This window comes from Cebus imitator, unplaced genomic scaffold, assembly GCF_001604975.1.
Source record: "Cebus imitator isolate Cc_AM_T3 unplaced genomic scaffold, Cebus_imitator-1.0 Scaffold28, whole genome shotgun sequence".
Lineage (NCBI taxonomy): Eukaryota > Metazoa > Chordata > Mammalia > Primates > Cebidae > Cebus > Cebus imitator.
In genome coordinates this window covers 6,095,846-6,114,362 of record NW_016107343.1, presented here as the reverse complement: position 1 = coordinate 6,114,362, position 18,517 = coordinate 6,095,846, and the positions used below count along the sequence as shown (strand labels likewise).

Below are 18,517 nucleotides of genomic sequence, written 5' to 3'. Positions count from 1 at the left end.
AAATGCCATAATTCAAAAGGGGATGGGGGAAGCGGAGGTGGGGGAGGGTATTATTTGCATAATTAGAGTCACTCATGCAGCCTGTGTATGAAGAGCAGTTTCTGGTTTTTGATACTAACAGGTATAGGAATTTTAAAGTGGTTTCAACATTTGATTTCTTCATAACTTGAGTTCCTCAGGGATCCACCTGGCTAAGCTCTAAACAAAGATAAAGTCCAACTCAATAAAAAAGAAGCTCAATGAAGGGAAGACTGACAGCAACAAGGAAGGTTTTCTATTAGATTTTTGTGCCATGATTTTCCTTCTTCTTAACTGCTAACAGAGCTCTGTCATACTCTAACCAAAGGTATTTAGTTGAATACAATAGAGTATTTTAATCTTTAAAATGTATGCATATTCCAACAAAAGCCAACTACCAACAGAGACAATCAAATTAAAAATTAGTGAATGAAAACTATCTTGAGTTTTTTTCTAAAAAGTTATTCTGTATTAACACCCTACGTCTTCAAATCTATTGGTAACACTACATAAACACTTTTATAAAAACATCTTACATAAATGTGTACATTCTTCTCTTCTAGTTTTCCAGCTGAGGTTTCTTAAATTTTTTTTTTTTTTTGAAAGTCTCGCTTTGTTGCCTAGGCTGGAGTGCAGTGGCACGATCTCGGCTCACTGCAACCTCCACCTTCCAGGTTCAAGCAATTCTCCTGCCTCAGCCTCCTAAGTAGAAGGGATTATAGGTGCACTTCACCATGCCCAGCTAATTTTTGTATTTTTAGTAGAGATGGGTTTTACCATGTTGGCCAGGCTGATCTCAAACTCCTGACCTCAAGTGATCCGCCCATCTTGGCTTCCCAAAGTGCTGGGATTACAAGCATGAGCCACCACACCCAGCCGATTTCTTAAATTTCTATTCTCTGATGTTGAAAAGAATAAGAATATCGTAGTTCTAGGTGACTGACCAAAAAGAACCATCTGTTTAAATTTTCTCATGGCAATGCTCTTTTTCTCCCTGAAATAGGGTAAAAATCAGCACAGCTGAGGTGACAATCTGATTTTTTTGTGTGGATCTTTAGGAGATGCTATCTTGCCAAGGCTGGTGTGCAGTGGCTACACACAGGCATGCTCATAGCACACTGCAGCCTCAAACTCTTGGGATTAAGCGATCCTCCAGCCTTAGCCTCTTAAGTAGGTGGGACTATAGGCTTGAGCCCCCGTGCCTGGCTGACAATGTGGTTCTTAATGAACTTGTCGGCAAATAAATCCTCCTCTTCCTCACCTTGATTCTCTCTGCCAAGTTGCTGAAAGCCACAATCATATTCCCAGGCTTATTTATTTTTTTCAAGACTCGAACTGTCTGTGCAAAGAGAGTTGGGGAATAGGAACGTCCATCCTTGGGCACAGTGGCACAGAAATTCTCTTCATCCCTGGAAGGTCAGCATCAGAAAAATACTGATCACCAGAAGGTAGGTCAATGGAAGAGACAACAGACAGGCTGCAGAACAAGTATTCTCAGCACTCACAAGCCATGAACATTCTTTTGATATAGAAAGACTTCTTTATATATACACACACACACACACACACACACACACACACACACACACACTTTTTGATATAGACTTTTTTTTTGTTTTTGAGACGGGGTCTCACCCTGTTGCCAGGCTGGAGTGCAGTGGCACAATCTAGGCTCACTGCCACCTCCGCTTTCTGGGTTCAAGTGATTTTCCTGCCTCAACCTCCCAAGTAGCTGGGACTACAGGCAAGTGCCACCACGCCTGGCTAATTTTTGTATTTTTTAATACAGACGGGGTTTCACCATGTTGGCCAGGATGGTCCTGATCTCTTGACCTTGTAGATCACAATCCATCTGCCTCCGCCTCCCAAAGTGCTGGGATTACAGGCGAGAGCCACTGCGCCCAACCTGATATAGAAACTTTCTAGAAGTCTAGCAAGTATCACGTGACCTTAAAAGAATGCTACTTTTCCAAACAGTGGTACAACCAGTAATTTATCTTTGCACAGATCAAAGCAGAATACTGGAAATCGTAATGTCCCATGGGTCACACAAAATCTTATTTATTTTTTAGAGATGGAGTCTCGCTGTGTTGCCAGGCTGGTCTGAAACTCCTGGCCTTAAGCAATCCTCGCACTTCAGCCTCCCCAGTAGCTTGGACCACAGGCACACCACACCTTGCCCAGATAAAATCTCCTTATTTAAAACTACAGAAGATTCCTTCATCAACCAACTACGAATGAACCATTTCTTTTCTATTTCCACATAATTATCAACTGGTCATTCTACTGTCAAAATCCTAAATCAAAACATTAGCATCCCCTCTGGCTTGACAAATTCCAACATCAGGTACCCAAGATTTAAGTAGATAGTGCAGATATCTGATACAAGCTGCTGGGGTTTGAAGTCAAATTCACTGAAGTCCTTGACTTTTAAGGCACCCATCTTGGGGCCAACCAGGTGTTGCAGGAAGTAGTTCAACATGGAGATGATGCGCTCAGCCAGGAAGGGATGCACAAAGAGTGACTTGATCTCTGGGAAAGAAAACAAAGTCTCTGAAAACTCAATCCATTAGCACTCTTTTCCTTATTATGTATAGTTTACTTGGAGGTCTCTGGGGACTACTATTATTTTATTTTTAAAATTGTGGAAGGGACTACTTTTTAAAAAACTAAGTAATTCATTTTCACTGCAGAAAATACAGACAAGCAAAAACCAAAACCCAAAACCAGAAAAGACAAAAACTATCACCCAGAGATAAACACTGTTATCATCTTGCTAATTTAACATTTTGTTCTAGCTTTTCTGTTCATATTTACACACACACACAGACATTTTTCCAACAAAAATGATCATATTTTACATATTCTGAAACTTACCGTTTTCAGTAACTATACTGCAAATACTTTACCATTTTAGTAAGTGTATTTTCCTGTGCTGTCCAACATAGCAGCCACTGGCCACATGTGACTATTAAAATTAAATAAAAAATTCACTCCTCAGTCACATTGCCACATGTGGCTAGTTAATATGGTACTGGACAGCCCAGATTTACAGGACATTTTCACCATCACAGAAAGTTCTATAGAATAGGGTGATTCACATAATCTTTCTAAAAAAATGAGATGGGGTCTCACTCTATTGCCCAGGCTGGTCTCAAACTCCTGGGCTCAAAGTGATCCTCCTGCCTCAGCTCCCAAAGTGTTAGGATTACAGGCATGAGCCACTGTGACCAGCTGTTTTGTATCTTTTTTTTTTTAAATTAAAAAAAATGTTTTTTTGAGACAGGGTCTTGCTGTTGCCCAGGCTGGAGTGCAGCGGTGTGATCTTGGCTCACTGCAACCTCCACCTCCTGGGTTCAAGCAATTCTCCTGCCTCAGCCTCCCGAGTAGCTGGGACTACAGGCACGCACCATCATGCCCAGCTAATTTTTGTATTTTTAGTAGAGACGAGGTTTCACCTTGTTGACCAGGATGGTCTCGATCTCTTGACCTTGTGATCCACCCGCCTCGGCCTCCCAAAGTGCTGGGATTATAGGTGTGAGCCACTGCGCCCGGCCACATTTTTTTTTTTTTTGAGATGGCGTTTCACTCTTTTGCCCAAGCTGGAGTACACTGGTGTGATCTTGGTTCACCACAACCTCCGCTTCTCAGGTACAAGCGATTCTCCTGCCTCAGCTGCCTGAGTAGCTGGGATTACAGTTATGTACCACCATGCTCAGCTAATTTTGTATTTTTAGTAGAGACAGGGTTTCTCCATGTTGGTCAAGCTAATCTCGAACTCCTGATCTTAGCTGATCCGCCTGCCTCTGCCTCCCAAAATGCCAGGATCACAGGTGTGAGCCACCATGCCTGGCTTACATCATTTTTAATGGCTGACTTTTCCACTTGTAACTGCACCATGTTATTTATTTAATGTCTTTGGTGGACATTTTAACTATTTTCAATTTTTTCCTATACCTTACTTATCAATGAACTTCATTATCTTACAGACTCATCGCTTCTCTCTCTCTTTTTTTTTTGAGATGGAGTCTTGCTCTGTCACCCAGGTTGGAGTGCAGCTGTGTGATCTTGGCTCACTGCAACCTCCACCTCCCAGGTTCAAGCAATTCTCCTGCCTCAGCCCCCCAAGTAGCTGGGACTACAGGTGCCTGCTACCACACTTGGCTAATTTTTGTAATTTTACTAGAGACGGGGTTTCACTGTGTTGGCCAGGCTGGTATCATACTTCTGACCTCATGATCTGCCTGCTTGGCCTCCCAAAGGGCTGGGATTATAGGCATGAGCCACCAGGCCAGCCTATCACTTCTTCTTAGCAAATCTGTAAGGAACTGCTATGTCATAGGGCATGAATCCAAAAATTAAAAAAAATAAATTTATACATGCCAAATTTAACAAGCCAGATAGTATCATAATGCTATGCTTGGTTGGTACTGATAGTTCTTGATTTTTCAGTTTTAGTCATGTTCACAAATGCCCTCAATATATAGTCAAGTTTTTGGCTAGTTTATTAAAATTATGTAAATATCATTCACAGCAGAGCCATATGCTGCCCTATTGATTATATAGTTCCTTTTTAGTGTAACTTTTTGCTTATTTTCAGAACCTCTTTATCACTAAAACCTTTTGAAACTCTCCACTGGAATTTAAAACTCTCAACATGGTCATTTCTAGCTGCTGATTAATTTTTGGAAACATTCTTTTTGGATGTTTCCATCCTTTTCTCCAACCTGGACTGCTTGCTCTACAGGCCTGCTGTGTAGTGGTCATACAAGCTCCTTTTACCATAATCCTGGGAATCTCCTTTGCGTCTCCCTTGTGTTGAATCCCTCCTTCCTCCTCCTGAGTTTATTTTCCCTCAGAAATGTGTCTCAGCTTCATATGTCACTGTTGGAATTTCAAAGCCATTTTGATACTTAAACTACAGTAACATTACCTGACTTCTCTGGGGTATTTTAGGGTCTTCTTTTTACCATGATTTCCTGAAATTTCACATTATACCTCAGTGTGGGTTTATTTTTTTTTTATTTTTTATTTTTTTGAGACAGAGTTTCGCTCTTGTTGCCCAGGCTGGAGTGCAATGGCGCGATCTCAGCTCACCGCAACCTCTGCCTCCTGGGTTCAGGCAATTCTCCTGCCTCAGCCTCCTGAGTAGCTGGGATTACAGGCACGCGCTACCATGCCCAGCTAATTTTTTGTATTTTTAGTAGAGACGGGGTTTTACCATGTTGACCACGATGGTCTTGATCTGTTGACCCCATGATCCACCCGCCTCGGCCTCCCAAAGTGCTGGGATTACAGGCGTGAGCCACCGCGCCCGGCCTCAGTGTGGGTTTAAAAAAAATTCTCTGCATAGGGTACTTGGCAAGCCCTTTCAATGTAGAGGCTGTCTTTGAGTCTAGGGGATTTTTTGGTATCTTTGATAACTTCCTCTCCTCCATTTTTTTCTTTTGAGACTTCCTAGATCCATCCTTTATTTTTTTTCATCCTTTCTCTAATTTCCATCTCTTTTTCCTTCTGTTCTAAGTTCATAGAAGTTCCTTGAATTTATATCTTCTAACCCTTTTACTGAATATTTAATATTTCTGAGGTAAAAATTTCAATATCCAAGAGCTCTTATTCTTTAATCTCTTTCATTGTCACTTTGTTCTTGTTTTGTGGCTGCTGTATCTTCTCTTATCACTCTGAGATTATAAAGTTTTTTTTTTTTTTTTTTTTTTTTTTTTTTTTGAGATGGAGTCTTGCTCGGTCGTCCAGGCTAGAGTACAGTGGTGTGATCTTGGCTCACTACAACCTCTACCTCCTGGGTTCAAGTGACTCTCCTGCCTCAGCCTCCTGCATAGCTGGGATTACAGATGCCTGCCACCATGCCTGGCTAATGTTTGTATTTTTAGTAGTGATGAGGTTTTGCCATGTTGGCTAGGCTGATCTTGAACTCCTGACCTCAGGTGATCCATCAGCCTTGGCCTCCCAAAGTGCTGGGATTACAGCCATGAGGCACTGGGCCTGGCCTATAAAGTTTTTTAAAAAAGTTTTTACAGGCTAGGCGTGGTGGCTCACGCCTGTAATCCCAGCACTTTGAGAGGCCAAGGTGGGTGGGTCACGAGGTCAAGAGTTCGAGACCAGCCTGGCCAACATGGTGAAACCCCATCTTTACTAAAAAAAGTAGCTGGGTGTGGTGGCGCACACCTGTAGTCCCAGCTACTTGGGAGGCTGAGGCAGGAGAATTGCTTGTACCTGGGAGGTGGAGGTTGCAGTGAGCCAAGATCATGCCATTGCACGCCAGCCTGGGTGATGGAGTAAGACTCTGTCTCAAAAAAAAAAAAAAGGCCGGGTACAGTAGCTCACTCCTGTAATCCCAGCACTTTGGGAGGCCAAGGCAGGCAGATCACGAGGTCAAGAGATCAAGACCATCCTGGCCAATATCGTGAAACCCCGTCTCTTATAAAAATACAAAAATTATCTGGATGGTGGTGCGCACCTATAGTCCCAGCTACTTGGGAGGCTGAGGCAGAAGAATCACTTGAACCCAGGACACGGAGGTTGGAGTGAGCCAAGATCACAACACTGCACTCCAGTCTGGTGACACAGTGAGACTCCGTCTCAAAAAAAAAAAGTTTTTACAAATTTTTCACTTGTTTATGTTTCACCTTAGAGGATTTCCTCAAATGTTTGGTGATTATTGGTTGTCATATTTGGCTGAGACATTATGTAATCAGTATAAAAATGGACATATTTTACATTTTAACATTAAGTCTTACAGTGCATATTTTATACTTACAGCACATCTCAATTCAGACTAGCTACATTTTAAATGTGGCAAGTGGCTACTGAATTGGACAGTGGAGCTATAGAGGGAGTAGAGATAAACATCTGTTAGATCCACCACATTTAACCGGGATTCAATCATATTTCGCAGATTAACATACGTGTGTGTGTGTGTGTGTGTGTGTGTGTGTATGTTCAAGCATATTTCTCAGATTAACGTGTGTGTGTATGTGTGTATATGTACAGACACACATATATTTATATGGCTAACTTGTCCTCAAGAAAGATATTTCACCACCTTATGCTCTGTGGCAGCCATGTGAGGGTGACCATTTCCTCATTCCCATGTCAACAATGGGCATCATCATTCTTTTTGAAGCTTCTCAAATGATTCGTTTCCCTCTCAGATGTGGAGGACACTGTCACCAGAGTTTAAATTCTTAGTTTCGGCTGGGCTGATCCCTCAAGGAAAGCAGATCTTGGCCATTACTTTTTCAGGGGAAAGCGGTACTTGTGTCCTTACCTGATGTGAGAAAGGCAAGGGTACCAATTGTTTCATTGGACATGATGTTATGGAAACGTGCCAGCTGTCCAAACATCTGTAGACCAGCCTCCTTTTCTCGACGGGCTTCTGGAGTCAGACTATCCCATTCGCCTCGGTCCTTCTCAATTTGCTGAATCTTTATCTTGCTCAAATACTTCAGAAACCAGAGGTGGGATATATCAGAGAAGAAAGCACAGTTGAAGGGACATGACTTTAAGAGGTCCTATTCAAAATCCAGTCAACTAAGCTGGGAAAATGAGGGACCATGTAAGAGATATGAGCCTTTATTTCTCAGCATAGGGCTGAAGCTTAAAAGAACTTTCAGGGAAAAAAGAAATTGTGGCTTCGTACAGATTTGTTTCAGCTTGGGCAGATACACAGGTAATTTCCCTAGAAATAGTATACCATTGTGAAATAGAAAGAAGGATAAATAGTTTAATATGTGAAACCCAGGCCAAGAAATGAAAAACTAAAAAACCCCACACCATGGTGAAAAAAGGAGGAATCCTTCCTGAAAGATGAAAACAAATCCCCCTTCCACTTCCAAATTGCTTACAAAAAAATCAAAGCTCTATCAAATATGCACGATGTGTGGAAGAACCATAGTTATTTAAAACTCTCTACCTTACATCATCCTTCCTGTTGTAGCAAACAACTTGTTAAAGGTACAGTCTCATGAAAATACCATATGCTTCATGCTTTGTGTCACACACCTCTTGCTTAAAAGGGTCTGTTTGTAACAGGACCTATTCTCATTTTTGAAGAAAACCTATCTTAAATCCTAAAGTTTAGGATTATGAAGAAAACAGATCAAATCTTTCTCACAAATTAAACACGAGCTACTCAGGGGGCTGCTAGGCACTACAAGGACTTGTGACTGTCTAAAGGCTACCCCCAGGATTTACCTGCTTCAACTCCGTTTAGGTCAGTGCCCTGTGCATCCTATACTTAGTTTTTATGGGAGAAATAAGCAGTTCTACCAGGGAATCTTAAGGAAATAATACACTGAAGGAGCTGAGAGGCACCCAGCTGTATTTAATACTTTGTGAAGCCTTTGTTTCACAATATAGCTAAGGATTTAGGAGGCAGTGGAAAGATGAGAAGTATTGACAACTTGGAGCCTTTTTTTTTTTTTTTTTTTAAATTTAAAGGACATTTCAGTGCTAAACTTGGAGCCTTTATATGAAAAAATAAACCAAATCAGAGATTTTTTTCAAGTAGTGGTGCAAAAATCAGAATTCTTTTAGAAAGTGGGTTAAAAATCATTGTTTTAGTGAGATATATTACCGACATGTTGGGATTAAAAGGGTTGAAAGTCACTGACCAAAAGCAAGCTCCTCTGATTTCTTTCTGTAGTACTGGCCTGATGAATTACTCCTGCCAGTACACTTTAGTTTGGTTTCATCATATGGTTTTTTTTTTTTCGAGACAGAGTCTCACCCTGTCACCAGGCTGGAGTGCAGTGGCATGATCTCAGTTCACTGCAACCTTCGCCTCCTGGGTTCAAGCAATTCTCCTGCCTCCCAAGTGGCTGGGACTACAGGTGCACGCTACCATGCCCAGCTAATTTTTGTATTTTTAGTAGAGACGGGGTTTCATCATGTTGGCCAGGATGGTTTCTATCTCTTGACCTCGTGATCCGCCTGCCTTGGCCTCCCAAAGTGCTGGGATTAGAGGTGTGAGGCACTGTGCCTGGCCCATATGGTATTTTCAACTCTGCCAAAATATCCATCTCATGATGCTTCAATGACCCTTGATATTGCTCTCTAATGGAATGGTCTAGAAAGCTGTGTAATGGCAAGCTTGGTGGTACACTACTAATCACAAATTTTTGGTGTTCAAGTCTGGTACTGGGGCATAAGGATTGCTCTATTATGATAAAAAGGTAAAATGTATGTACTAATAATGATTTGATGGTATGGGGGAGTTAAATATTTATATATATATATTTATATAAAATATAAAAATATATATTTATATTTTACCTGTATGGCTTCATCCAAAAGGAAGATGGCATCATTCATTAGCAGGTTAAGAAAGCGGAGGAAAAGTGGGGGATTCATAGCTTCTAAATTCTTAGAGGCATAGTCAGCCAAATCCTGTAAGTCCCAGCCCACAAGAAAACCATGTCAGTATTGAATCACAACTCACTGGGGCTTATGTAAAGCAACGGGTTTCACCAAAAACTCTCTCACCTTAATGCTCTCCCGATAGCTATCTGTCCCCCACATGTATCTTAGGATGGGATACATGGGACGGCGGTAATTAAACTTCTGTTCAAATTGATGGGGATCTCCTGGAGTAAGGCAAGGGCAAAATATCAGCAAAGGTGGTGCCATAAGAGAAAGTGGAAGAGCTTATGCCTATGTGTAGTCATTTGCTTTTGAGTATGTAAAGGCTACTAACAAAATCTGCCCTGGCGTTTCTGAAGGCCTAGAGTTATGGGCAAGTGTTTGTTCATTTCCTTACTGACAAATTAAGATGGAGACAGAGATAAAGGATACCTTATTCTGCAAGAGACAAGTACCAAGCTATAAAATAAAAGCCAAGGGGTGGCTGGGTGAGGAGCTCATGCCTGTAATCCCAGCACTTTGGGAGGCCAAGGTGGGTGGATCACGAGGTCAAGAGATCGAGACCATCCTGGCCAACATGGTGAAACCCTGTCTCTACTAAAAATACAAAACTTAGCTGGGTGTGGTGGCATGCGCCTGTAGTCCTAGCTACTCGGGAGGCTGAGGCAGGAGAATCGCTTGAACCCAGGAGGCGGAGGTCGCAGTGAGCCAAGATTGCGCCACTGCATTCCAGCTGGGCAACAGAGTGAGGCTCCNAAAAAAAGAAGCCAAGGGAGACAAATACTTCCATATCCAAACATAAGTACTTCTCAGACTTTAAATGAGGGCTCAGGACTGGCCATTATGACAGTGAAAGCCATGTGCAGGGCGGAACACTAAGCAATTCCTACATTCTTCACAGACAACTGGTATAGCCAACAGGTTCCTGATTACTCTGAAAAATCAGGTCAGGAGCTAAAAATCTGAGGCTTATACTGCTTTTGAAATACGAAAGGTATTACTAGAGCTCCACAGGCTGCGTCATAATAAAGGAAGAGTGTAGGATTTGGAGTCAAAAGACCTCGGTTTTCATTCTGGCTCTGCTTAATCTAAGTCTCTTAATCCTTTTCAGCTTCCACTTCCTCAGAAATGGAACAGAAATTGTACTCCATTACAATACTTTGGTTATACGGTCACATGAGATAACTGCAGTGATTATACAGTTTCTTATGTATTATAAAGATTTACACGTATTATTTCACTTAATCATCACTTTGACCCATGTTATAGATGAGAAAACTAAGGCTCATAGATCAGCGAGTGAAAAAAAAACCAGAACCCAAATATGGAAAGGTGGCCAGTAAAATATTAAACGCCTCCTTAAATGTTAGCTATATTTATCATTGGATGGTAGACATCCCTTTAAAAAAGGTCTTCGACAATTTCTTAACATATCTTATTTACTGATTGAGATAGGGTACTGTTCAAACAAACACAGGGGCTCAGGGTTAGAAAGGGAATGTTGACTGTTTTTTTTTTTTTTTTTTGAGATGATTTCTTGCTCTGTCATCCAGGCTGAAATGCAGTGGTGCAATCTCAGTTCACTGCCACCTCTGCCTCCCTAATTCAAGTGATTCTTGTGCCTCTGCCTCCTGAGTAGCTGGAATTAGCAGGTGCTGGCCACCATGCCTGGCTAATTTTTGTATTTTGTAGCGATGGGGTTTCACCATGTTGGCCAGGCTGGTCTTGAACTCCTGAGCTTAAGTGAGTTGAGCTCTTGGCCTCCAAAGTGCTGGGATTACAAGCACGAGCCTGTTGGTATTCTTAATCTAACAATTAGACTGTCGGAGAGTTAAGACAGTCTGGTTAAGATAAAAGAATCTCTCAACTAGCACTCTGTCTCTTTATCCACTATTCTGTAATTTTAAAGCAGAGAAAAATAAAGATGCAGGTTTTCATCAAATAGCCTAATCTGAGTCTGATTTGATAAAGCAACATAAAAAGGGTGTTGAATATGTAGATTTCTTTAGGTGACACAGACCTGTTCCACCACTTGGTAGTTTGTTAAAACATGGACACATAATTTGATCTTTTGGGCCATCATATCTTCATATGTAAAACAGGAATTAAAAAAATAAATAAAACAGGGACAGTAGAGTGAAACTTTTCAGATGGTGACAATGGAATATTTAAAAAAAAAGCACTTATCATCGAGCCTGGCACATGGTGGGTATTCAATAAATAATGGCCTGACATTTCTTTGATACCCAAATACAGATCAAACTATGAAACTCCACTGGTATCAGCTTCTCAGTTCTGGGCTCGGCTTCATGACTGCTTTACCTGTGAATTCAATGTCCACAAAAACCTTGATTAGAGCCTCTGCAAGTTGGGGTGCATATTGAAAGTTGCAGAACACACGTTTCCGGTGGAACACACTGGATACCAAGGGATTTGGGGTCTGATCCAGGTGGGGCATCACTGCTTCTAACACCTCTGCTAGTTTGGCCCGCAGGTGGGGATTCTTCATTCTGCAAATGGGCAAAAAGGAAGATGAGCAGATACGCCTGACTCCAAATTTATGACTCTGTTCTCTCCACATAAGAATCAAAATCCACCCTAAACCATCATTATAGGAAAAAAAAGGATCCACTTCTGCAGTTTTAAGTTTGTCAGTTTCTTGGTGGGGGTGATGCAGGGTATATCATTTAATTCTTGAGATGACAGCTTACCAAGTATGAGAGTGAGCACTTACGTTTCTATTGAATGCTTAGCCATTGTTTACTTCTCTGTAATAATGCATTATTTACTGCTTACTATTCTCTGAGTTTCATGTGGGATAAACTTGCCTTTTCAAGCTTTCTGAGGGTAAAGACTAGGATAGAATTATGCTACATTACCCATGACGTATACAGTGTATGCATAATACTTGTTGACTTATGACTTCTCATTAGGTATGCTCAGCTCTGTGAAGAATTGGCTTCTCTCTACTTATTACTGATACAGCTCAGGGAATTGTGGGTCATTCTCTTCACTCTGCAGGAAATCTTCACTTTTGTACACAGAGTTTCCATTTCCTTTAGCCTATGCATCAAAAAAAATCAGGGAAGCAATTCTACAAGTCACAGAATCTTCCTTTGGAAAAGAAGACTAGAAGCTATGAGTGAGAACATTTGAAATGAGAAATAACATTGATTTAAGTTTACTGCTCATCCAACTCAGAGTAGCAAAAACAAACTTTATCATCATATAATTGTTAGAAGATCATTAGCACCTGGCTGCCACTGGTAAGTTTTTGGCATTATGTTAACTACTTTAACCAGGGACTTGCAGCAGTGGAATTCCCATCAGATATCTTATATGCCTCCACCATCCGCAGAGATGCCCCTGCTGGCCGCAAAGTGGGTCTCATTGCTGCCCGTTGGACTGGACGTCTCCGGGGAACCAAGACTGTGCAGGAGAAAGAGAACTAGTGCTGAGGGGCTCAATAAAGCTTGTCTTTATGCAAAAAAAAAAAAAAAAAAAAAAAAAGAAATCTTATATGCAGGATTAAATTTTCTGTGGGCAAAGTCTTTTGTTTGTTATACCTCTCAACGGTGGGATTTCTGGTTACCTATGGGTAGCCAGATGGTCAGGTGCTTCATTAATTTTAACGTAACTTCTGAAGGCAACCCCTTATGATTCAGGCTTGTTTCTTGGTTTAGAAGTCTTCTGAATGTTTTACAGCAAACAGTGACAGAACCAAGCTTTCAGCACTTCACCTTTCTATGCTTCCGGTGAAAATGGTGATAAAATGAAGGACATGCTCCAGGGAATCTGCTGATGTCTCCAAAATGTCATCGGCAAAGCGGCGGAGAAAAATGAGAAAATCACCCAGGTTATCTGCAAAAAATTCTGAAAAAGGAAATATTCACTGGAATTAGCCAAACATCTGTATGTCTGTACTAATAAACAACATTTAAATTCCTCCCTTTCACCATACTTAATGAAGGTTAAAAAAACCTAAATGTTTTGTTGGTACTAGAGATGGTAGTAAGTCAATAAACGTAAAATCTCCTTTAAGTGTAAGTCAATTTAAATTTTTATCCAAGTAAATATGGGAACAGTAAGGACACAAACTGTCAACACACCAGTATACTATATACACATTTTTACTCTCAAGGTTAACCATGGTTTAAACCCTTCAGATGTATGAGGGCTCCCTAGTAAAGATTAATATGTTAGATGACGGCGGTAGCCTGCCTCCAGGATGGTCCTCCAGTGAACACTGCCTTTTGGTATTCATGACCTTGTGTAGTCCCTTCCTATATTTACTCTATCAGAGTAGAAGATAAACTCTGAGGCATACAGCAGATATGATGATATGTCATGTCCAAGATTAGGGTATTAAAGCTTACAGTCTCCATTTTGGTCACTTGCTCTGGGGGAGGCCAGCTGCCATATTGTGGTAGTATTTAGAAGACACATACATGGCCTAGAAGAGGCTGCTGGCCAATAGCACAAGCAACTGAAGCCTGTCAACAACCACATGACTGGGCTTGTAAGTGGATCCTCTAGCCCTAGTAGAGTCCTCAGATTCCTAAGGCCCTGATTAACAGCTTGGCTATGTAACTTCCTGAGGAACTCTAAGTCAGAACCATGCAGCTGGGTGAGCTGTTTGTAGTTGTTGTTATTTTGTTATTTTTTATGAGATAAGGTCCTGCTCTGTACCCAGGCTGGAGTGCAGTGGTGCAACTATGGCTCACTGTGGCCTCAACTTCATGGGCTCAAGTGATTCTCTCACTTCAGCCTCCTGAGTAGCTGGAGCTACAGGTATGCACTACCATGCCTAGCTAATTCTTAATTTTTTTGTAGAGATAAGGTCTCCCTATGTCTCCCAGGCCAATCTTGAACTCCTAGGCTCAAGTAATCATCCTGTCTTGGCCTCCCTAAGTGCTGGGATTACAGGTGTGCACCACCGTACCCGGTCTGTAGTTTTAAGCTACGTTTTGCGGTAATCTGTTACACAGCATGATGTGACCAATACAATGGTTAAGAACATATAACCTGATTAGACTGACAACACCTGCCCACCTCTCACTGACTGAGACACACACACACTCTCTCTCTTTCTTTTTCCCTTCTGAGCTAACCAACAGGAACTCATTTTTTTTTTTTCACAAAAAGGACAGGGAAAGTTAGATGAATGTGTAAATTGAACAAATATTAATGATAGAAACTAACAGCTCTGACAACTCTGACTACATTTAATCCTTTGAAGATGATTTTCTGATATGCATAGCAGTGGGGACACAAGGTTGAGGAACAAACTGTTAGTCCCCCAATACTCTGACCAGTAGATACTAAGTTTGAGTTGTTTCTCCAAAAACAACTGAATGATAATGAAGAAAGGGTATTTTGAGGATTAAGCTTCCAAAGTGACCCAGTTAAACTCAGAAGGCTATAAATAGGACATTCCCAAGGGAGAGCCTGCTTACCTGGCACATAAGCCAAAGAGCTGTAGCCATCTGGCAAAGGAAAGGTTAGCTCTATTGGCTGTGAGCCCTCATTGCCTATGGCCAGTTGAACCAGTAGAACAGCCATGGACACCTGCAAGTTTAGGCAGTTTTGTAGCATTTGCGGCTCTGTCATGGCAGTCTTGGTAGAAAGATAGATGGTCATCAGTCGTTCAAACTGCTCACGAAGATTGTCAGCAGCAGGGCTAGAACTTTGCTGAGCATCCCGCCAGGCAACCTGCAGCCGATGCAGATTTTGGTTGATTTTTACCATCTGATCATGCAACCTGCCCCCAAGAAAGCAGAAGAGACTGGGTCAGGAAAAACAGAAAGTCACAAAAACCAAATCCTCAATTATTTATTCTAGTCTTCTGTTTAAGGATAGCAGGGAGTTGCAGTTGTAATGACACAGAAGGCATTCACAAAAGTTTTTGACAGGACACAGGCAGGGTGCACAGCAATGGGAAAGCGCTGCCAAGTATTCAACATAATTGAAGCTAATAGCAAATAGTTAGCAGCCTCCAGTTGAAATGCCCTATCCAAAGAAAGGCAGCTTGGGTGAGTTAGATGTAGAATGGACTGTTTATTAGATAAAATAAATAATCATTAGGCAAAGTACAAGAAGCCCAGCAGAATAGTTTTATACCACACAAGGACAATGATCATACTTCGATGCAATGATCACACTTTGATGGGGTTATATGGATGGTCTTTCTTTGGTTAGTAGAAAACTAAGCTGGTGAAAAGGGACTCTAGATTAGTAATGACCACATATAAACTAGTAGCCACCTGAGATGCAATCTAAGAGCAGCTTCCAGCTCTCTGTTGTTCAATATTAAATTAAATTATTCTTCAGAAAAGGTCAGCCTAATATTCTCTACTGAAAGGAAGACACATAATTCAAAGTTATGGATAATAGTCTAAAATCATCTCCTCTGGCCCTGTAGATAATGTCTTGGGCTAGTGAATACTGGGAAACTAGATGATATTCATTTTTTGTTTGAATCTAGGCAGTTGAGCAGGTTAAGCACATGCTGAACTTTTATCTGCTGTCTCATTTAAAATGTCTATGATGGGGATTTCTCTCTAAAGATATAATTTCATTCTTCCAGCAATGTGTTGACTGAATAGTTTTGAAAAATGCTCTGCATCTATTCAGGTATCTTGAGAAGGCATTAAAATTGCTATTCTTAGTATCCCTTTCTATGACTGAGCTGCTGTTTTCTTCCTCTACTTATACTTGTCATAATCAGCTATATCAGAGGAAAAAAAATTACAGAATAATGGATAGCCAGAACAAGAACTGTTTTTGGAAGTCATACATTCTGGTTGTAAAGTCTTCATACTTCTAGAATCTTCTTCACTATGCACAGCTCTTCCATGGTCCTATTAATCTCATCAGATTCCCTTATAAATATTTCCTTCATTTTTGCCATTTTTGTCTCTCTGTAGAGTAGAACTTAGTCTTTTATCACCAGGAGTAGTAATGAAATAGGTTTTTTTTTTGAGACAGAGTTTTACTATGTTGCCCAGGCTGGAGTGCAGTGGTGCAATCTCGGCTCACTGCAGTCTCAATCTCCTAGGCTCAAGAGACCCTCCCACCTCAGCCTCCCGAGTAGCTGGGACTATAGGTGCACGCCACCATGCCCAGCTAATTTTTGTATACTTTGTAGAGATGGAGTTTTGCCAGGTTGCCCAGGCTGGTCTCAAACTCCTGGGCTCAAGTGATCTGCCTGCCTTTGGCCGCCCAAAGTGCTAAGGATTACAGACATGAGCCACCACACCTGGCCAGTAACAAAAATTTAAGAGCAGAAAGTGCAATATAAAATGAAAATTCCACTTTCCCAGATCATAATAGAAAAACAGTTATTTAAAAGTTTGCAAATGCAGAGAAAAATTCCAGTGCATCTTTAAGTCTGTAAGTATAACAGGTCAAAAGTTAAGAACAGGCCAGGCACAGTGGCTTATACCTGTAATCCCAGCACTTTGAGAGGCCAAGGTAGGGGGATCACTTGAGCCCAAGAGTTTGAGACCAGCCTGGCAACATGGTGAAACTCTGTCTCTACTAAAAAAATACAACATCAGCCAGGCCTGGTGGTACATGCCTGTGATCCCAGCTACTAAGGAGGCTGAGGCAGGAGAACCGCTTGAACCCAGGAGGCGGAGGTTGCAGTGAGCTGAAAATGTGCCACTACACTCCAGCCTGGGTGACAAGAGTGAAACTCTGTTTCAACACCAACAGTTAAAAACAAATGTAAGGAATCTGTACAAAGCTGATTCATGAAACAGAAATAAATTCATACAATGCCCTTTTCCTACTAGATTCTAATGTAAGCCTTTAGAATAAGCTCAGGTTATATCTCTAAGACTGTCTTTTTTTTTTTTAAGAGACAGGTTATCACTATGTCACCCAGGATGGAGTACAGTTGTACAATCATAGCTCACTGCGACCTCCAACTCCTAGGCTCAAGCAATCTTCCTGCCTCCGCTCCAGAGCAGCTAAGACTACGAGCACATGCCACCATGTCCGGCTAATTTTTTTTTTTTCCGCAGAGATGGGGGGGATCTCACTTTCTTGCCCAGGTTGGTCTTAAACTTCTGGCCTCAAGCAATCCTCCTGCCTTGGTTTCCCAAAATGCTGGGATTACAGATGTGAGCTATTGTGCCTGGCCAAAGAATCACCTGCAACCTTCCCGTTATCAACACAACTAAATTGTTTTTTCCTAATGACATCAGAGGAGTTACCTGTGAAATCCCAAGTACAAGGTGTATTCTGTCAGGGCAAGGTTCTCAGTTACAAGGTTGTAGTTCTGTGGGAACTTCGGCTCCTGCACAGCTGGGATCAAACAGGTTTCTTTGTCCAAACCTCAAAAAAGTTTAAAAAAAAAAAAAAAAAAAGGTAAATGTCCTGCCACAGACATCTATCTTGGTCTCTAGCGTCCTCTTAAACTTGTTCAACTTCCATACTGTAATCAGTGATATCTTCTTAAAAACAAATCTTGTCAAATTACTTCCTTGTCTACACATACCTTTGGCTTTTGTCTACAGAAATACAGTTAAATCTTTTTCACTTGACCATGAAATCACCAAAAATTTCAAGGACTAATACTATAGATTGTTTCAAGTGATAGGCAATAGATCATTTGTATTTATTTTGTGCTTTAAAAAATTTTATTATTTGCTTTTGAGCAGTTACCATGTTTACAATTAGAATTATAAAACTGGAATGAAATATACCAAAATTAAGAGTGAATCACTTGGAGTGGTAGGATTATGAGTCATTTTTCTTTTCATTTCTCTGTATTGTTTTCTCCAATCCAGCCCCAACTCTCTTCCTCCCTTGGCCCATTTCCTCCCCTACACCATCTACCCCTTGGCCTAGCCACAGTGAGCCTCTTACTATTCCTTAGTCAAGATTTTCCATAGCTTTTGTGCCTTTATACTTGTTTTTCTCTCTGTTTAAAGGGACTCTCTTGCTTCTTTGGTTGGTAAAACCTAACTTGTCTCTTAAGACTCAGCTATGGCCGGGCACGGTGGCTCAAGCCTGTAATCCCAGCACTTTGGGAGGCCGAGGCGGGTGGATCACGAGGGTAAGAGATCGAGACCATCCTGGCCAACATGGTGAAACCCCGTCTCTACTAAAA

General features: G+C 41.3%; 1 protein-coding gene across 2 annotated transcripts in view; it reads right to left on the bottom strand.

Annotated features, from left to right (window-relative positions):
* Positions 1-18,517, bottom strand: part of UBE4A (ubiquitination factor E4A) — a 45,549-nt gene that overhangs the window by 7,618 nt on the left and 19,414 nt on the right. For both annotated transcript variants that reach the window (XM_017523419.2, XM_017523420.2), the window contains exons 10-18: positions 17,619-17,739; positions 14,856-15,160; positions 13,140-13,272; positions 11,722-11,909; positions 9,523-9,623; positions 9,313-9,426; positions 7,307-7,481; positions 2,370-2,550; positions 1,280-1,427 (exon numbers count right to left, since the gene is read on the bottom strand). In XM_017523419.2, coding sequence (XP_017378908.1) covers positions 1,280-1,427; positions 2,370-2,550; positions 7,307-7,481; positions 9,313-9,426; positions 9,523-9,623; positions 11,722-11,909; positions 13,140-13,272; positions 14,856-15,160; positions 17,619-17,739 — 1,466 coding nt within the window. The remainder of the gene's footprint in view (positions 1-1,279; positions 1,428-2,369; positions 2,551-7,306; positions 7,482-9,312; positions 9,427-9,522; positions 9,624-11,721; positions 11,910-13,139; positions 13,273-14,855; positions 15,161-17,618; positions 17,740-18,517) is intronic.